Here is a 16,182-nt window from a genome sequence, read left to right on the forward strand (position 1 = left end):
TTATTTATAATATGGTCTTATTTATAAGATGGTATTATAGTACAATTGTAAATTTTTTTTATTTTTTTATTTTTTACAATTGGAGTTTCGGATAATACACATTTTTATGGTTTTGATGCTATAAATTTACAATTTGGGGTTGTGCCAATGCTCTTAACATGATTCTACCTAATATTATATTAGAGAATGCAAGATATACGTGACCATGATACTATTTCAATATATAATTTTATATATATATATATATATGAAAAGGTTTTTTTTTTTTTTTTTGAGAAAAGTTAAGGTTATATGGGAGTAAGAAAATTGAAAAGGTATACTTTTTTTTTTTTATTTGTGGCAAATAAGACTTTTACTACTTTAGAACATCTCCAGCAAATTAGTCAAATTTTTGTACTGTTTGGCTAATGAACAGCGACATTTAGCTTTTGCCTACCCACTTTTTCAAATACACTTCCAACAGATTCTCTATCACATTCTCTATCTCATTTAAATATTATTTCTTCATTCATTCTTTATTCATTCTTTATCATCATTTATTCTTCTTATATTTATTCCCAACAATTATATTTTTTTAATAAAAAGTGTTATATTTACAACATTTTTTACAATACTTTCGCAACAAAATTTATGTGGAAAGTTGTTACTAGTTATAATTTGAATCCACCACTGAAATTATATTTTTACTCACCAATATTAGCTAATAACAATATGCTACTTAAAATTTATTGTGAAAATATTGTAATAGAATTTCTAAATGGTATTTTTCCATTTATTGTGAAAATATTACTTCTTCTTTTTTTGGCCAATGGGTCTTTTAGCATGATTCTACCTGATATTTTATATTAGAGATAATATAAATGCAAGATATATATATATATATATACACACACATGAAAATTTGTGAATGGAAAAATTAAGGTTATGTGGGAGTAAGAAAATTGAAAAGGTATATCATTGTTTAGAATGATAACATTTAAGGTGATGGTTCAAGTTAAACGATTTTTTTTTTTTTTTTGGGTGAAAAGGAGAATTCATTAAATAGTAACTACTAGATATGGGTTTGAGTGAACGATTTCCACAAATATAATGTGTGTTCATTTAAAATGTCATTATGGAGATTTTGTGTTTTCTTTTTTCTTTTTTTGAGAAGAGGATAAGGAGAATTCATTAAATAGTAACTATTAAAGATATTAGTGGAAAATATTGTTCACTCGAATTGATATCTTTAATAGAAAAAACTATTAAAGATATCGGTTCTAGTGAACAATATTTTCCACTAATATAATATGTGTCCATTTAAAATGTCATTATAGGGATTTTGTGTTTCCTTTTTTCTTTTTTCTTTTTTTGAGAAGAGGACTTGGTGTGCATAATAACCTAGTCTTGCTGGGAAAAAAACATTGGGACTTTGTTGGTGAGATTTATATTGATTTAAAATGATTGTGTAGGGGGAACTTAAGCTTAAACAAAGGAGTGTCTCGTGGGACTTAATCAAAGAGGTTCTTTGTAGTGTTGGAAAAATGATTTTTTTTTTTTTTTTTTTTTTGGGCAATTGTTTGGGTGGCAATTTTTAAACCATGTGGAACTCACATGTCAAATTTGAGATGTAATGTATTTTCCTTTATGAGGAGATTAATATCAAATGGTCACTTGCCCAAAACCATTAAAGAGTGAACGAGAAACCGACTCCACTAATATCCTTGAGTCTCACATAAGATAGGAAAGCACAGGACAATTGGTATCTATCTATGTGGGTTGGGCCTTTTCTACCCAATATTTAATCTTTTTTTTTTTCAATGATTTGTTGTACGCACGGTACTTAATTCCAAAACAATGTGTTTATTTGCTATTGTACATGTTCAAAAGATTCAAAACATCATTGAAGAAATAACGTGCGGGGCGAAATATGTCTTAAGGAGATAATGTAAAACATTAGCCTTGATCAGATTTGCATTAATCATTTTGCATTCATCTGTTCTGTGAGTATATTTAATTATTCATAATTATTTATGCATTGAATAGATATTGTATTGTTTATTGTTCTTGTTCAGAAAATCACGAGAGTAAATTATTTGTATAATACTTCCAATACATAGGACTTAATCGAAGGGGTGCCTTGAGGAGTCATGGTACTTATATGAATGTCTTGTGGGACTTAGTCAAATGGATGTTTTGTGAGACTTAATCTAATGGATGCCTTGTGAGACTTTATTTTTTTTAAGGGGTGACTCATGGGACTTAATCAGATGGATATCTCGTGGGACTTAATCTAATGGATGGCTCACGAGACCTATTAATAATCTAAAAGGTGCCTCATAGGACTTAAAGTGCATCACATTTTTGTGTGTGTGTGTGTGTGTGAATAAATAAACCATTAAGTGCAGGGCAGACATGCATTTACCAAATCATATATCTTCATGGCGATTTTGAGAAAAAAACATTCATGATTGATTTTTTGTTTTTTGTTTTTGTTTTGTCTTTGACAATCTATGATGTTGTAGAGCAAGATCATTCTCTTTCACTAGAAAGAAATAAGGTTATTAGATCCTTATAAGTAGATTTGCTTCTTTTTTTGAACATGCGAGGTTGAATCTTTTGAAAGTAATCAAAGTATCGACAATTGTTGCCATTGAGAGAAGAGTCAAATTCAATTAGGGTTTGAGAGTTCCAAATGGAATATGTCACAAATGATTTTGGATGAGGGAAAGTTTTGGACTTCAGAAGGTAATTAATGAAGGAGACACGCACTAATGTTAGAGATGATAGGTTCACAAAAAAAGGGAGGCAGAACTCGAAATTCGTGAATCTTAGCCTGGGTTCACACAGACACTAAATCTTATTTAGCCCTTCGATGAGCCTCTAATTAAACAAAAGATTTTGCTAATGTGTGCCCTAAGAGCACACAATAATTTTTATTTTTGAAAAAAAAATTTTCGAAAATTGAAAAAGTATTGATAACTTTTTCAATTTCTAAGAAAATGTTTCCAAAAATGGATAGGTTAACGTGTGCCCTTAGGGCACACATTAACCAAAGCCTTAAACAAAATAATGGTTCTCAATTCATTGAACAAGCTTGGACCGAATCAAACGGATCAGAGAAGGTAAAATTTTATTTGAGAACTCAGCATTTGTTCACACATATTCTTCTCTACATCTTCAGTCTTCACCAACGGATGTTAAGAGTGCAACGTGTTATGACTTATGACCAATGGCCATATATATATATATGTGTGTGTGTGTGTGTGAGAGAGAGAGACAATGTGACCTCGTTGTCCTACACAAAAATAGTTTATAACGTTATATAAGGTAGGTTTCTGATCATTTTGCAAATGATTGGTACCTCCAGAGACAAAGGATGCTCAATTGCAGGTTGTTGTTGTCTCAGACGTATGACCGACCAATACTGCACCATAAGCTTATATATATAGAAATCTAAATGTGGGGTACCATAATGTATCTATACCATTTGCACATGTACAAACAATACGATGGTGGGTTCCAGTTAATTGAACTAGTAAAAATTTTTTGTCGTTTAAATTGAAATTTAGAGTTGATGTTTTGGCTTAATAATAAAGAATAATCAATGTCATAAATTAAAATTTTAGCATATCTTTTTTTTTTTTTTAATCAATATGATGTAATGTAAGACCAAGCATTACAAAACTACAAAATTTGTGAGTTTTATTTATTAGCTCAACTTATAAAGTCTTTTGTGTCATCAAATTAGAGATTTAGGGTTTGAACTCTTCCTACACTAATAAGTAACAATCGATTGGTGTCTTGACCTGAAAACAAAGTAATCATAATCGAGTGAACGCCATATGTTGGTATATACCATCTTATCTACAAAAAAAAAAAAAAAAATACACTATGAAGTCAATACTCTTAAGACAGTTCCACACCTTTGAATTCTCTATATTTTATAAGGACCCTAAAATTGAAGGGGAATCTAGATATAAATAAGGATCAATAAGTCAATATCATACGTCTAGTTATTGCCACATAACCTTGTAAAAAATTGTAAACTATTATTATGATAAGTAGCAGATGACGTTCTGTGAAAGGCATACTTTGTTTGGCTCATATGTCTTGAATTAATTAATTATATATGCTTTTTTAATATCGTTTTTTATGACAACTCATCACATGCACCGGTCTGAGCTTCCTACTGGACAAAATAGCATCATGACCATCCAATAATAATATTTTTCTTTGTTTAATGATTAATCAATATACGTTGGATTTAAAACTATATATGTTGTTCATGCATGATTGAAAGGATCGAGTTTAATGATCAATGGGATTTGGGTGCATGGTATGGTATATTGTTATATCCAAACTTTATGCCAATAAGTAGCATCAACTGGGTGATATATATCTAATAATGTTTTTTGTTTTTATTTCTAAACAATATAGTATTTTGTTAAGTATGTAAGGCATGCATGTGCAAGAGTCAACTGATCTCTTGTGCGGTTGTATGTATATTTATTCCTTAATTTCTTGCATCATGTGTGCTGGAATGCTTCTGAGTTATGCTATTAGAATCCAACCATATGTAAATAATAATCATATATAATAATGTTTTGAAACCTGGCATATGTATACGTTCGTTTACTTNTCAACAATACAATGAAATACATTAAAAATCATAGGGTAATCTAGTACGTCCATTTGTTTATCATGCTTGGAGCGGCATACTTTTATCATCAGTTTCTTCAACTTCTGTAGTTATAGCAGCAATTAATTGAGGTCTTTCAATAGATGTTTGTTGTATTTCTAATTTTTGACTGGCAATGGACTTGCCCTTCCTTGATTTCCTTACAATTTCCTCTATTGTATCCTGCAATAATTTGCAATAATTTGCATTGTAATTCCCAATGGAGAATGGATAGAAATGGAGCCTAACGAAATAATTCCCTTGAATTCCCTTAAATGTGTAATTCAAAAGTTAGAGAAATTAAGATGGGTGCACAAAGTTCCAAAACAACTCAACAAAACAAAGTATTCAACAGTATGAAAGATAGATGTTAACAATTAAATAGATACTAATATAAGATACCCAAACTTGTAATAAATAATTTGCTACTATTGCAACTCAAATCTTACAAACATGGATGGGGAAAAATGCTAGAGATCACAAATCTATTTGAAATTGAAAGTTTCATTCACAAAATCATCACAAATAGCAACTAAAATCCCTTAGAATCAAGAAAATTTAATCTTTGAGGTAGATTGAAATGTAAAGCCTAAAAAAAGGTTTTTTGTTTTTAAAAAATAAACCAAAGAGATCTCTAAGAATATAATTTTGCTGAGAACTATCCCAAATACATCAATTGACAAAATGTAATCCAAAATATCAGATAAATAGAGGGATAGTCAGGCCGTCCTAACCTGCCAGTTTTATCCAGCAACATTTCTTGCAAAACACCTAGTGAACATTATAAATCTGTCTAAACAAAAGGACAGACAATTTTATTTTATTTTTAAATATAGGGAAAAAGGTGAAACAAAGTCTACAAAAAGAAGCTGAAGTAATCATTATAGGGAAGTTGATCACAAAGCACGACACCAAGGAAAAGAAACATAACAATTTTATAGGTTAGTTGAAAAAGAATTCATGAAATGCATTTTCTTTTTTCCTTTTTAGAAAAAGCTGTCTAAAATATGCAAAAATAGAGGGAATTCAAACAACGAATACATATGGACAAAATTAACAGATAACCAAAGGAAAATAATAAAGAATAAAAATGTTCAACAATTTCATTTTTCTTTTTTAATTTAAGAAAAAATGAGCTTGACCATTAATATACAAATTTTGTGTTTCTATTTCTCTACAAAAACTAAAAGGGAATGAAAACCAACATCAAAGTTGAATAAAAATTGTATTTGAAAGCATAATATAAAAGACGTTTCTTATTAACTTATATCCCAAAATTTTAAGGAACATCTCAAGTAGTTTAATAGCTAAACATAGCTTTTTGCAAATATAGCATTCAACAAGAATTTACATTACAATTTCAAATGGCAAATCTGCTATTCCTAGGAAACACAATGAATCACACCGAACTAAAACTTGCAAGACAATTTCAAATACCAAATCTACCATTCCTAGGAACCACAATGAGTTAAACCATGAGATTAGAGAAAATTTTACAACCAAAAAGTTTAAAAGAGAACAAGTTAAGAAAATATTAGTCAAATAATAATGCATAATCAATAGTACATGGGAATGTCATATTCTAAAACCAAACCAATATATAACACATAAAAGGGACATTGAATCCAACTTTTTAATTGCAAAAGAAAAAAGAAAAAGTTGTAGTGCATAATCAAGCCACAATATATAAACAAAATAGAATTTCTCCTGCAACAAATAAAATGCATAATAAATAGTAGATGGGAATCTAAAATTCTAAAACCTAACCAATTCATAAGTCATAACCCTTAAAAAACAACATCAAATCGTAATCTTGACCCTAAATTTTAATTGCAAACAAAAAAAAGAAAAAGCTCACAATCCTGAAAAAGCTGCAATGATATAGAGAAAATCTATTAACAACAACCCTTGTAGTGATAAACAAAACAGATATATTAGATTATACCCACACCCAAGTTGTGGAATTCACTGTGGTTCCTAGGAATGACACATTATTTACATTAATATGTTGGATGCAGCCATTCTGAGTACAGATTTAGTTTTGCCAATTTTAAAGCAACTATACCTTTGTAGGCATAGTCACGCTTGCACATTTATATGCATCTTTATGTAGGAAGTGTAAAACTAATGAATTTCAACATTTAACTAACAATGTCTAGTAACTGATTAACCAATTTGTTTATGAATTATGGTCTAGGAAAACGGATAGTAATTGCATGGCTGAAATAAAGCTTCTAAGACTATTTGTGAAAAACCAAGCAGTTTTGTAGAGATGTTAAAGTTTGAACTACCGCTCAACACAGCAGTGGATGCAGCAATAGCTTCTCCAGTTTTAACAAAGTAGAAATTATGACTGACCTCATTTATAATAGACACCCAAAATCACATTGAGTTGCAAGAAATACTTCATTGTTAGTCTACTTTCCAAAAAGCATACACCCAAATCCCATTTTCCCTAGGATGTCGATCAATTATTCGATTAGTTGAAAATTAACGTGAGAGAGAAACGTAAAGAAACATTGGGTTATTTGTTAATGTATCTTAGCATCCAAGTGTGGTATATAACCTCTAAGCTAAATAGAAACTAAAGAAGAAAGATTAGATGAGTATAAGGAATCAAAGTACATATATTGCAAGAGCAGAGTTTAAATTGGTAAGCATTATGTTGTAATGCAACTCATATAACAGCCCACTCAACCAAACTTTTAATCAAATAAAAATTAAATCAAGCCCCAAAGAAAGTAATGGAGAAATAGAGACATCAAAAAACTATAGATTCAAAAAAGCAAACAGACATTGGAAGCTGCCTTCTTTTTAGTACAAAAGGCCATTTAGACTTAGAAAGGGATAAAAAAAAAATTGATTATAGAATTTTGAAAAAGAAAGTTGAGGAAAATAAATGTAAAGAAGTTGGACAGGGCTACACTTCATATTTAAATTTTTATAAAGAAAAAAAAAGAGACCAAATAACCAAATAACTTAGGAACCAAAAAATGGAATCAAGTTAGTTACACACATACTGAAGTTTATAACAATGAAACAACTGTGAAAAGTACACAAGGATTAGAATCCGTGTAGGGAATTAACATGAAATTCCCAAACCTGTGAGAAACAAAATAGAGAAAATATACGCCACAGAAAAAATAATCACATGCGCAAGATAGTATTTACGTGGTTCAGCAATTTGCCTACGTTTACGGAGTTGCAGGGATTTCACAATTATCAGGGAAAAAATACAAAGTGCGGCAGTACATTTTTTCTCTCTCTCAAAAACTGCATTAAGAAACCCTAATTACCAAAATAACGGTTTCTATATCATGCGCACAAGATTCACAATGGGCTACATAATGGGCCAAAAAAATTTTCCCCATGGACTAAGCCTTAGAAAGTCTCCCATTAAAAAACCATGCAACATCATTTTGGTTGGGTCGTTATTCGGATCAAACACAACTAGGTTCCACAAAGCCTAACAATCCTAATATATATATATATATATATATATAAACAATTGAAGAAGCAGGTTAAAGAACCAAACAAATATGAAGAATGCAATTGTAGGAAAATGCTCCCTTTGCATAAACCATGCATGTAACTTAAAGAATCTGTCTCATAAATATGGTCATTAGCAAACTCTTCATGGAAAACAAAAAATAACCTTGAATTATAAACAATAAATTTGGGAGAATTTGTCACATCATAAAAGTTAAATTATAAACAATAAAAATACATTTTAGAATAAAAAACAACAGCAAAATTTTATCAAAAAATTTGTGAGCATATTACTAAAATGTATATATTGATTACTATCTTAGGCATTGCAAAGCTGATTGTAGGGGCCTTTTTTTGTGTTGTGCGTTGGGCTGGGCTGTCTCCTGCGGTAATGGGCCCGAGTATTCTAAGTAGGAGAGTTGAGACCGGCCCAACTGTAACTCACTTTGGGTCGGGTTGTGCGCAAACTAGGCTTCGTCTGCCAGGAGTGTACTTATGGCAGGTAGAGCTGTTTCAAATGATTTACGACAGGCAAATATGATAACAACAGAAGAAAAAAATACAGTGACATTTTCTTAATGGAAAATGACCAAGCAATCCCTATTTATGACAATCACAGTGATAACAATGGTTTTTACAAAAGAAGTAAAGGATTAATTGACAATATGAGTTAATCGAAAAATAAATATCAAGTCAAGTTTGGGTTCGTAGTGGCAAAGATCAAAGAGGAAGAACGCCTCCTCTCAATGCAACTAATCTCCCAGGAAAAAGATCCTACTGTGGAGATTAATGACTTTGAGGGAACCAGACCTAAATGATTAGTGCCCAAATGAATCTCTTTTATTTACTTGCCTCAAAGAGAGTAGAATTTTGAGGGGGAGAGAAGGAAATCGACCTACTAGTGCATGCCCATTGTATTATCTTTCTTTATTTTCTGTTTTCTCTCTTATCTTTTTTTTTTTTTTTTTTTTTTTTTTTTTTTTTTTCGTGATACCCTCTGTTTTCGATCCTTTCTCAAGGCACGACAAGGGTCTTCTTATAGGGCCTGCCGTGACCAGATTTTACCACTTGGCCCCTTAACCGCCTTTTTGGTCTGCGCGTACTTGCCGACCACCAAAGAGTTCGTCTGTGTACCATTTACCCTCGACAGACAAAGGTAGGTTTATTTCGTTTGTTAGTCCGCCGTGGCACCCTTTCCTACCACGGTGTAAATGATTTCTCTCTCTTTCCCTCATGGCATGCACCTAATGGTTCCCCCCCCCTCAACCTTGCCTATTTTGGGTGGTCTGTCATCCCAGCAAAACGTACCTCCCAAAAGGGCTTGGGTAAGAGGCGCAGAATAGGTCTTTTCCCTTCTTCCCACCACCAAACCAGACTCCCCTTACCTCTTACATTTGACCTATGACCCCACCACGTCCTATATTGGCTGGGTACAGGCTGGTGGTGCCTGGGCCTTGCGCGTGCTTCCCTTTCATTTATGTTCAAAATTTACCTGCTGCTCATGCGTTTGCCATAGTCTGGAGTTTTGTTTGCACAGTCTGCCATGCCTCTTCGTTCTTTTATGTAGGCCATTTTATAATTCAGTGTTCCCTTTAAAGGCTGGGCTTTATTTGATACTAGGCTTCAAGTTTCTTCTAGCCTACTTCTTGATTGCCATCATATTCTGCCATATTAATTTGATTATTCTTGTTGTATTGACTTGGTCCTGCTGGCCCTCTTTTAGACCTACTGTTTACTCTCTTCCCCAAATGGCTTTGCATGGCCATGAGCTTTCTCACTCTTTGTCGACAAAACCCTAATTTTTCTTGGGCCCTTGTGTCTTCCTCCATCTCCGATCTAGTCATTCGTCAAGGCGTTGCGCTCCCTATGCCTATCCATTTCAAATTTGGGTCAGGTACTGCCTCAGGTTGGAAGGAGTGGGTTGATAACAAGTTATCTGATACAGGCTTCATGGGTTTGCTTCAGTGGGCTGGTGTTCTGAAAGCCGTCGTCTTATCCCGAAGTCTATCCAATTTCTGAGACCTCTATCACCTTCACTTTTTGGTTCGCCGGTGGTGCGCCACTACCCACACATTTTTATTTTCCTGTGACGAACTCACCGTTACTCTTGAGGACGTGGCTAATCAGTTACTTTTGCAAGTTCTCAGCGATGTTGATCCTGCCACCATAGAACTTTCTCTAGAAGAAGAGGCCATTGAAGTTGAGTTGAAGAAAAGGATGACCAGAAATGCTAAGCTATCGTATTGGGTTAGTTCTTCTTCTAAATTTTTTGCTGTTGCCCATCATGCAGCTTTTGTTGCTTTTTGGCTTTGCAAATTTGTCTTTGGGTCCCATCCCCATTATGCCATAAAGCCGTTATATTTTCGTTTGGCCATAAAAATATCTGTAGGAGTGAGTCTGCCGCTGGCCCCCATGTTCTTGGGGCATCTGTATGTTCAACTGGATATCCTGTGAAGTGACGAGAGTCAAGCTGGCTCCTGCCACATAGTCACTTCCTCTGTACATAGCACCATCTTGCAACAGTTTTTATTCGAGCGTTATGCCCAATACTTAGCAAAGTGTAGGCCCGTTCGATTGGCTAAAGAGAAGTACCAATCCTGCCTACAGATAATTACTGATTTCTATGGCAGATTTGAGTCTAATTTTCCTCTAGCTTTCCATTGGTCCGGTTTGAAGCCTATCGACCATTCTATTGTTGAGTCCTTTGATGAAGGTATTAGTTTTTCTTGGAGAGCTTACAGATATTTGGGTACTGGTTATATATGCATAGATTCTGCTATGGGTTCGTTTGCTGATACTGTTGGAACTACTACTCCGTTAGCTGGTTTTGATGAGACAGGTATCACCTATTTGGCGGCCACTAATGCCGAATGGTTACCCTATTTGGCTGATGAAGGTGTTAGGTTTGTCCATTATCCTACCAACCAGGTAAGGAGGCAATTTGGGCTGGATCAGGACATTCTTGATGACCTTTCCTTCCTCGCAGAGTCTCCTACTTCAGTTAGACCTTTTCTGCGACACACCACTTTTGATTTTTAGAGACAGCGTTTTAGTGCAGTCACAGTTCCTGGCTCGCTGAGAGAGGGCCTTTGCACCGCTGCTATGCATGGATACTGGTATGCCGTAGTGACCTCGTTTGAGTAAGAGTTGGCTGGTAGTCGTGGTTTGTCTCTCATTCCTCTTGAGGGACTTAGTATGGTCGTCTCTCCTAATCCTCGGTTGCTCCTTCCTTCAAAGTCCATGTTGGCGTATGCTAGGAAAGAGAGCTGATTCGCCATCTTTGAATGGGATGAGGAGAAGAAGGGATGGTATTAGCACACAGGTGATTATCCCCCAGGTTGGGAAAAGAGGGTTAAAGTGATAAATGTTTCTGCACCAGTCAAGAAAGTTCCTGCCAAAATTAAATCTGCTAGCAAGCCCAAGTCTGCCACTCCTCAGCCTCCCATAGGTGCTACTCTTGCTAGCAGAACACGAGGCAGTAAGAGGAAGACAACTCCCCATCTTGCGCCTGCCGTTTAGTGGAGAGTACGTCACTTTAAAAACTTACTTTTTCTTTGTCTTTCAAATACATTTTTTTTTTCGACTTTTCCTGAATTCTAACATGCTTGCTGACTTCTTTCTTTGACTCTGTCTGTTATTCCCCTTTTCCTTTACAATCTAAGCACAAGGAGGATACGTCAGCCACCCATCCCATTATGCTCTAGGAACCTGAACTGGAGGTACATTTACTCTTTCTCTTTCTCTCTTCTTTTTCTTTTTTATATATTTGCATGTGTTCAGTCTGCTACATGCTTTTAGTTACCTCATTCACCTAAAAAGTTACTTTGATCTTCATTCCTCTTTCTTTTTGTCTTTTAGGATGAGCCTGGGCCTCTTTTTATATATCGCCCTACTGTTGAGGAGCTTTCTACCCTTATGGGCACACCTATTGAGGGCCTTTTTAGTGGGGTTAAGTTTGCAACACCTGCCCCTTTTGCAACTACATGTGGAGTTCCTGCTAAGGCAACTACCTTTCCCATTGGACCGGTACTTATAGATGTGGGTACTTATATTGGGAAGGTTAGTGAGGTCACCCCTACTCCTGCCGTGACACCCTCTATTTAAAGGGGAGCCACCCTTCTTGTTGCTACTCAGATCGAGGCTACTCCTGTTACACCTCTTGTCATTTCCACCGGTGACCCCTTCATTGCTCTTTCTCAAGTTGTGAAAGACGGTTCTTCTCTGGTAGTTACTCCTTCCTCCATTCCCGTTTCTGCCACCGGTGGGCCTGATGCTGATTTGTCCTTAGAGGATTTTGAGGAAATCCTTGAGGATCCTGAGGATGAGCCCATCTTGGGGAGAAGGATTTCTGAATTCGAGGAAGAGGAGCGTGCTCCACCTGAGACTAAATTCATGGGTATGTGCTTTCTTCCTTCATTTTTCTCTTTTGCTAAGTACACTCTTCCCTTCTTTCATTTGCATATCTATTTCTCTATTTGTTGAGACCTTTAAGGGGCTAGGAATTGCAGCAGGCGTAGGGGTGTCTGCAGCAACTACTCCTGCCGCGCCCACAGCATCGACTCCTGCTACATCTTCTATAGCAGTTTCTGCCATATTTACAACATTTGTTTCTGCCGTCCCTTCTGTTCCTACCTTTGTCTTCCCCACAACCCCCATTACCACTAGCTCTAGTAAACTTTCTTTTCCCTTTTTTTTCTTTCTTCACTTCTTCCCCGTGGGTCTATCTCCCCCTTTTTTTTTCTATCAAGGCTTCTCATTTCAAGACTTGTGCCTTTTTGACAGGTCCACCTCCTACGATGCCTTCTCAGTTTGAAGTGGGTAGTAGTTCCGCCACTATTCCAGATCTTGTGAGCGAGGTTGCAGCCTTTTTTGCACGCTTTAACCAACCTGAAGTCAATGATCTTGGACCTGTGGATTTCTGGGGCTACAAACCTATATAGATTTCCATGGCTTTAGAATCCCTGAGGACTGCGCTTCTCAATTGGTGACGATCTACAGCAACCGTAGGGACTTCATGTAGGGATTTTGACTTGGTCGCTCCACTAGAGAGCATTTCTTGAGGATGTTGGGGAGTGTGCTGAATGATATTGAGCACAATTTTGTTGACACTGTCTCCACCGAGAGGATCCTGTAGTGGAGGGCTGCGGTGCAGGAGCTATTAGTGTTGGTTTTGCTGTGGAGTTTATCTTGGACCACCTTCGAGAGATTACTTAGGCCGTTTTCATGAGGAGAGTCCAGCTTACTGTTGATGCTATTGACTCATGCCTTGAGATTATGAGAAATGAAGTGGCAAACTTGGAGGGCTGTCGCGAGCACCTTCTTTCTAGCATAGGCTGGTCCAATTGTTTTGGAGATCAACCACTCATTTCTGGTCTTCATTGATGATGATGCAGTTTCTTCTTTGTTTTGTTGTTTCCTTCACCTTATTACTCTATTTAGTACATTATATTTCCTATAGTACTTATTTGGGCTAGTGTGCCGCAGTTTGGGTTTGTAACTTATGATGTTACTCTTTGCTACTACTTTTGCTTTTGCTATAACATATGATGATAATACTTCATGCTTTTCATTGCATCCTTATGAAAGCAAGTTACAAAAATTTTGTCTTGTGACATAGTCACTTGAAAGATGGAAAAAAAAAAGGTAAAAGGAAACATAAGAGTTTTTTCAACAAAACAAAAGAAAGGGATAATCACATGACTTTTCTCCTTAGGCATAGTAGCATTTCAACAATTTCCCATTGATGGGATCCATTAAGTCTCTGCCATCCATTTGAGTCAAACGATAATATCCACTTGGATGTGCCTCTCTTATCACAAGGGGTCCTTCCCACTTCGGTGCAAATTTCGATGGTCCTGCCAGACCTCTCCTAACATAGTCTGCCACTTTTAAAACAAGTTGTCTTTCCACGAACACTCTCTCTTTAGTCATCCTGCCATAGGCCTCAGTCATTTTTTGCTTGTATCTGTGGCTGCGTTCTTGGGCTTTTTCTCTTCTTTCATCAAGTCCTTTTAGGTTTTCGTACCTTTCTGCCGCAAAGACTTCTTCTTCTTTCTCTTTTTCTTGCATCTGCATGACTCTCAGGGATGGGGTCATTTTCTCTGCTGGGCTCACCACCTCAGTTTCGTAGACCAAGGAAAAATGTGAAAAACTTGTGGCTGACTTAAGTGAACTTCTATAAGCCCAAAGAGCATCTGGTAGGTGCATTGTGCATCCTCCTGTATATTCTTGGCTCATTTTACTGATAGTCTTTATGAGAGTCTTGTTTGTTGCCTCTGCTTGCCCATTTCCTTGAGGGTAATAAGGTGATGATTGGTGATGTTTGACTTGGTAGAACTCTAACATTTTCCTCACATCACTGTTGACAAAAGGTGTGCCGTTGTCACTGATGATCCTGTGGGGAACTCCAAACCTTACAATTATATTTTTCTTGATAAAGTTTGCCACTGCTCCTCTTGTGGTTTTATGAAGTGGTACTGCCTTTGCCCACTTAGTAAAATATTCTGTAGCCACTAGTATCCATATGTATCCTCGTGACGACGGATTCACCGGTCCAACCAAGTCAAGCCCCTAAGTGTGGAAGGGACATGGTGTGACCATGCTATAAAAATTCTGCGGATGAGTGTGAATCAAATTGGCTTGTACTTGACAACTGTGGCACCTTTTCACAAATTCTGTTGTATCCTTTTTTATGGTAGGCCAGTAGTAGCCCATTTGCAGCAGGCATCTGTAAAGTCTTTTCTTTCCCTGGTGCTCCCCACACTCTCCTGAGTGCGCTTCTTTCATCCTTTCTCTTACTTTTTCAGGGCCTAAACATCTCAAGGGGTCTTCATCATACCCTTTTTTGAAAAGGACCATATTATGCAAAAAATAACGCGTTGCTAACCTCTTAAGCTTATATTTTTCGCTGTGCTTTTGCGGCAGGATGCCTTCTGTCAGGTACTGCATAAACGGGTTTCTCCAGTCTTCGCTGATGAACATAGTGTAACTTTCCTCCTTGTCTGCCGCAAGTTGGCATTTCCTACATTGGGTTTGGACTTGGTCTGCATCTTTACCCATGTTTGGCCAATAAAAGCCTGCCCTTTGAAGTTTGCGGTAAAGGTTGACCTCCCCGCAGATCCGTAAGTCTTGTCATGTACTTCTTTTAACTTTCTCTGGGCCTCTTTTGCCCTACACATCTAGACAAGACTTCACCTGACATCCTGCGGTACAGTTCTCCCCTCACCAGGGCGTAATCTTAAGTATTTTTAGCTCTATGGCTTCTTCTTCCCCCATCAAAGCTTCCTTTATGGGTATCCGCCAATTCCCTTCACAGTGTTCCTCCTGGAACCTTTCTTTCAACATCTTAATTATGGATTCTTCTCTCTTGCTGATCTCTACTTTGGTGCTACCTCCTTTGAACATTATTTGCGAACCTAGTGCGGCCAACTCATCGGCAAACCGATTCTTGTTCCTTGGAGCATGTTCTATTTCAAAAGTTAAAAACTTTTCTTCCATTTTTTGGGCCATTGCTCTGTGCGGGGCTAGGCTAGGCTCTTTTAGGGAGAAACTCCCTTTAGTCTGGCAGACTACTAAGTTTGAATCACCCAGTATCCTTAAATGCTTGATTCCTATTTCAAGAGCTATGGCCAGCTCGGTTAGGTAGGCTTCGTATTCTGCTGTGTTGCTTGAACAGGGGAATTCCAGCTTGAATGATAGTGCTACTGCCTTATCTTCTTCATGGTACAAAACTACTCCGACTCCTCCAGACTGGGCGGTAGAAGACTTATCAAGTTTCATTACCCATTGTTTGAATGTAAGCCACCAAAAAATGGCTAAGTGATAGATTCTACCAAGACGGATGTAAATCACTGACGAAGCCTAAGTGAAAAGATTTCTTAAATGGATGTAAGTCATAAAAAAATGGCTAAGTGATAAGATTTCACCAAGACGGATGTAAATCACTGACGAAGCCTAAGTGACAAGATTCTATAAATGGATGTAAGTCACCAAAAAATGGCTAAGTGATAAGATTCCACCAAGACAGATGTAAA

At 36.3% G+C, this 16,182-nt stretch overlaps 1 protein-coding gene across 1 annotated transcript; it reads right to left on the reverse strand.

Annotated features, from left to right (window-relative positions):
• Positions 1 to 15,370: 15,370 nt before the first annotated feature.
• On the reverse strand, positions 15,371 to 15,928 carry LOC111984691 (uncharacterized). The gene has a single exon (XM_024016306.1). It carries the CDS (start codon positions 15,926 to 15,928, stop codon positions 15,371 to 15,373), a length of 558 nt encoding a protein of 185 aa, XP_023872074.1.
• Positions 15,929 to 16,182: the final 254 nt, after the last annotated feature.

The sequence above is a fragment of the Quercus suber genome, unplaced genomic scaffold (genome assembly GCF_002906115.3).
Source record: "Quercus suber isolate HL8 unplaced genomic scaffold, Cork oak 2.0 scaffold_45, whole genome shotgun sequence".
In the NCBI taxonomy this organism is placed as follows: Eukaryota; Viridiplantae; Streptophyta; class Magnoliopsida; order Fagales; family Fagaceae; genus Quercus; species Quercus suber.

Coding starts and splice junctions, on each gene's coding strand:
- LOC111984691 (XM_024016306.1), bottom strand. CDS start 15,928: ATGAAACTTGATAAGTCTTCTACCGCCCAGTCTGGAGGAGTCGGAGTA.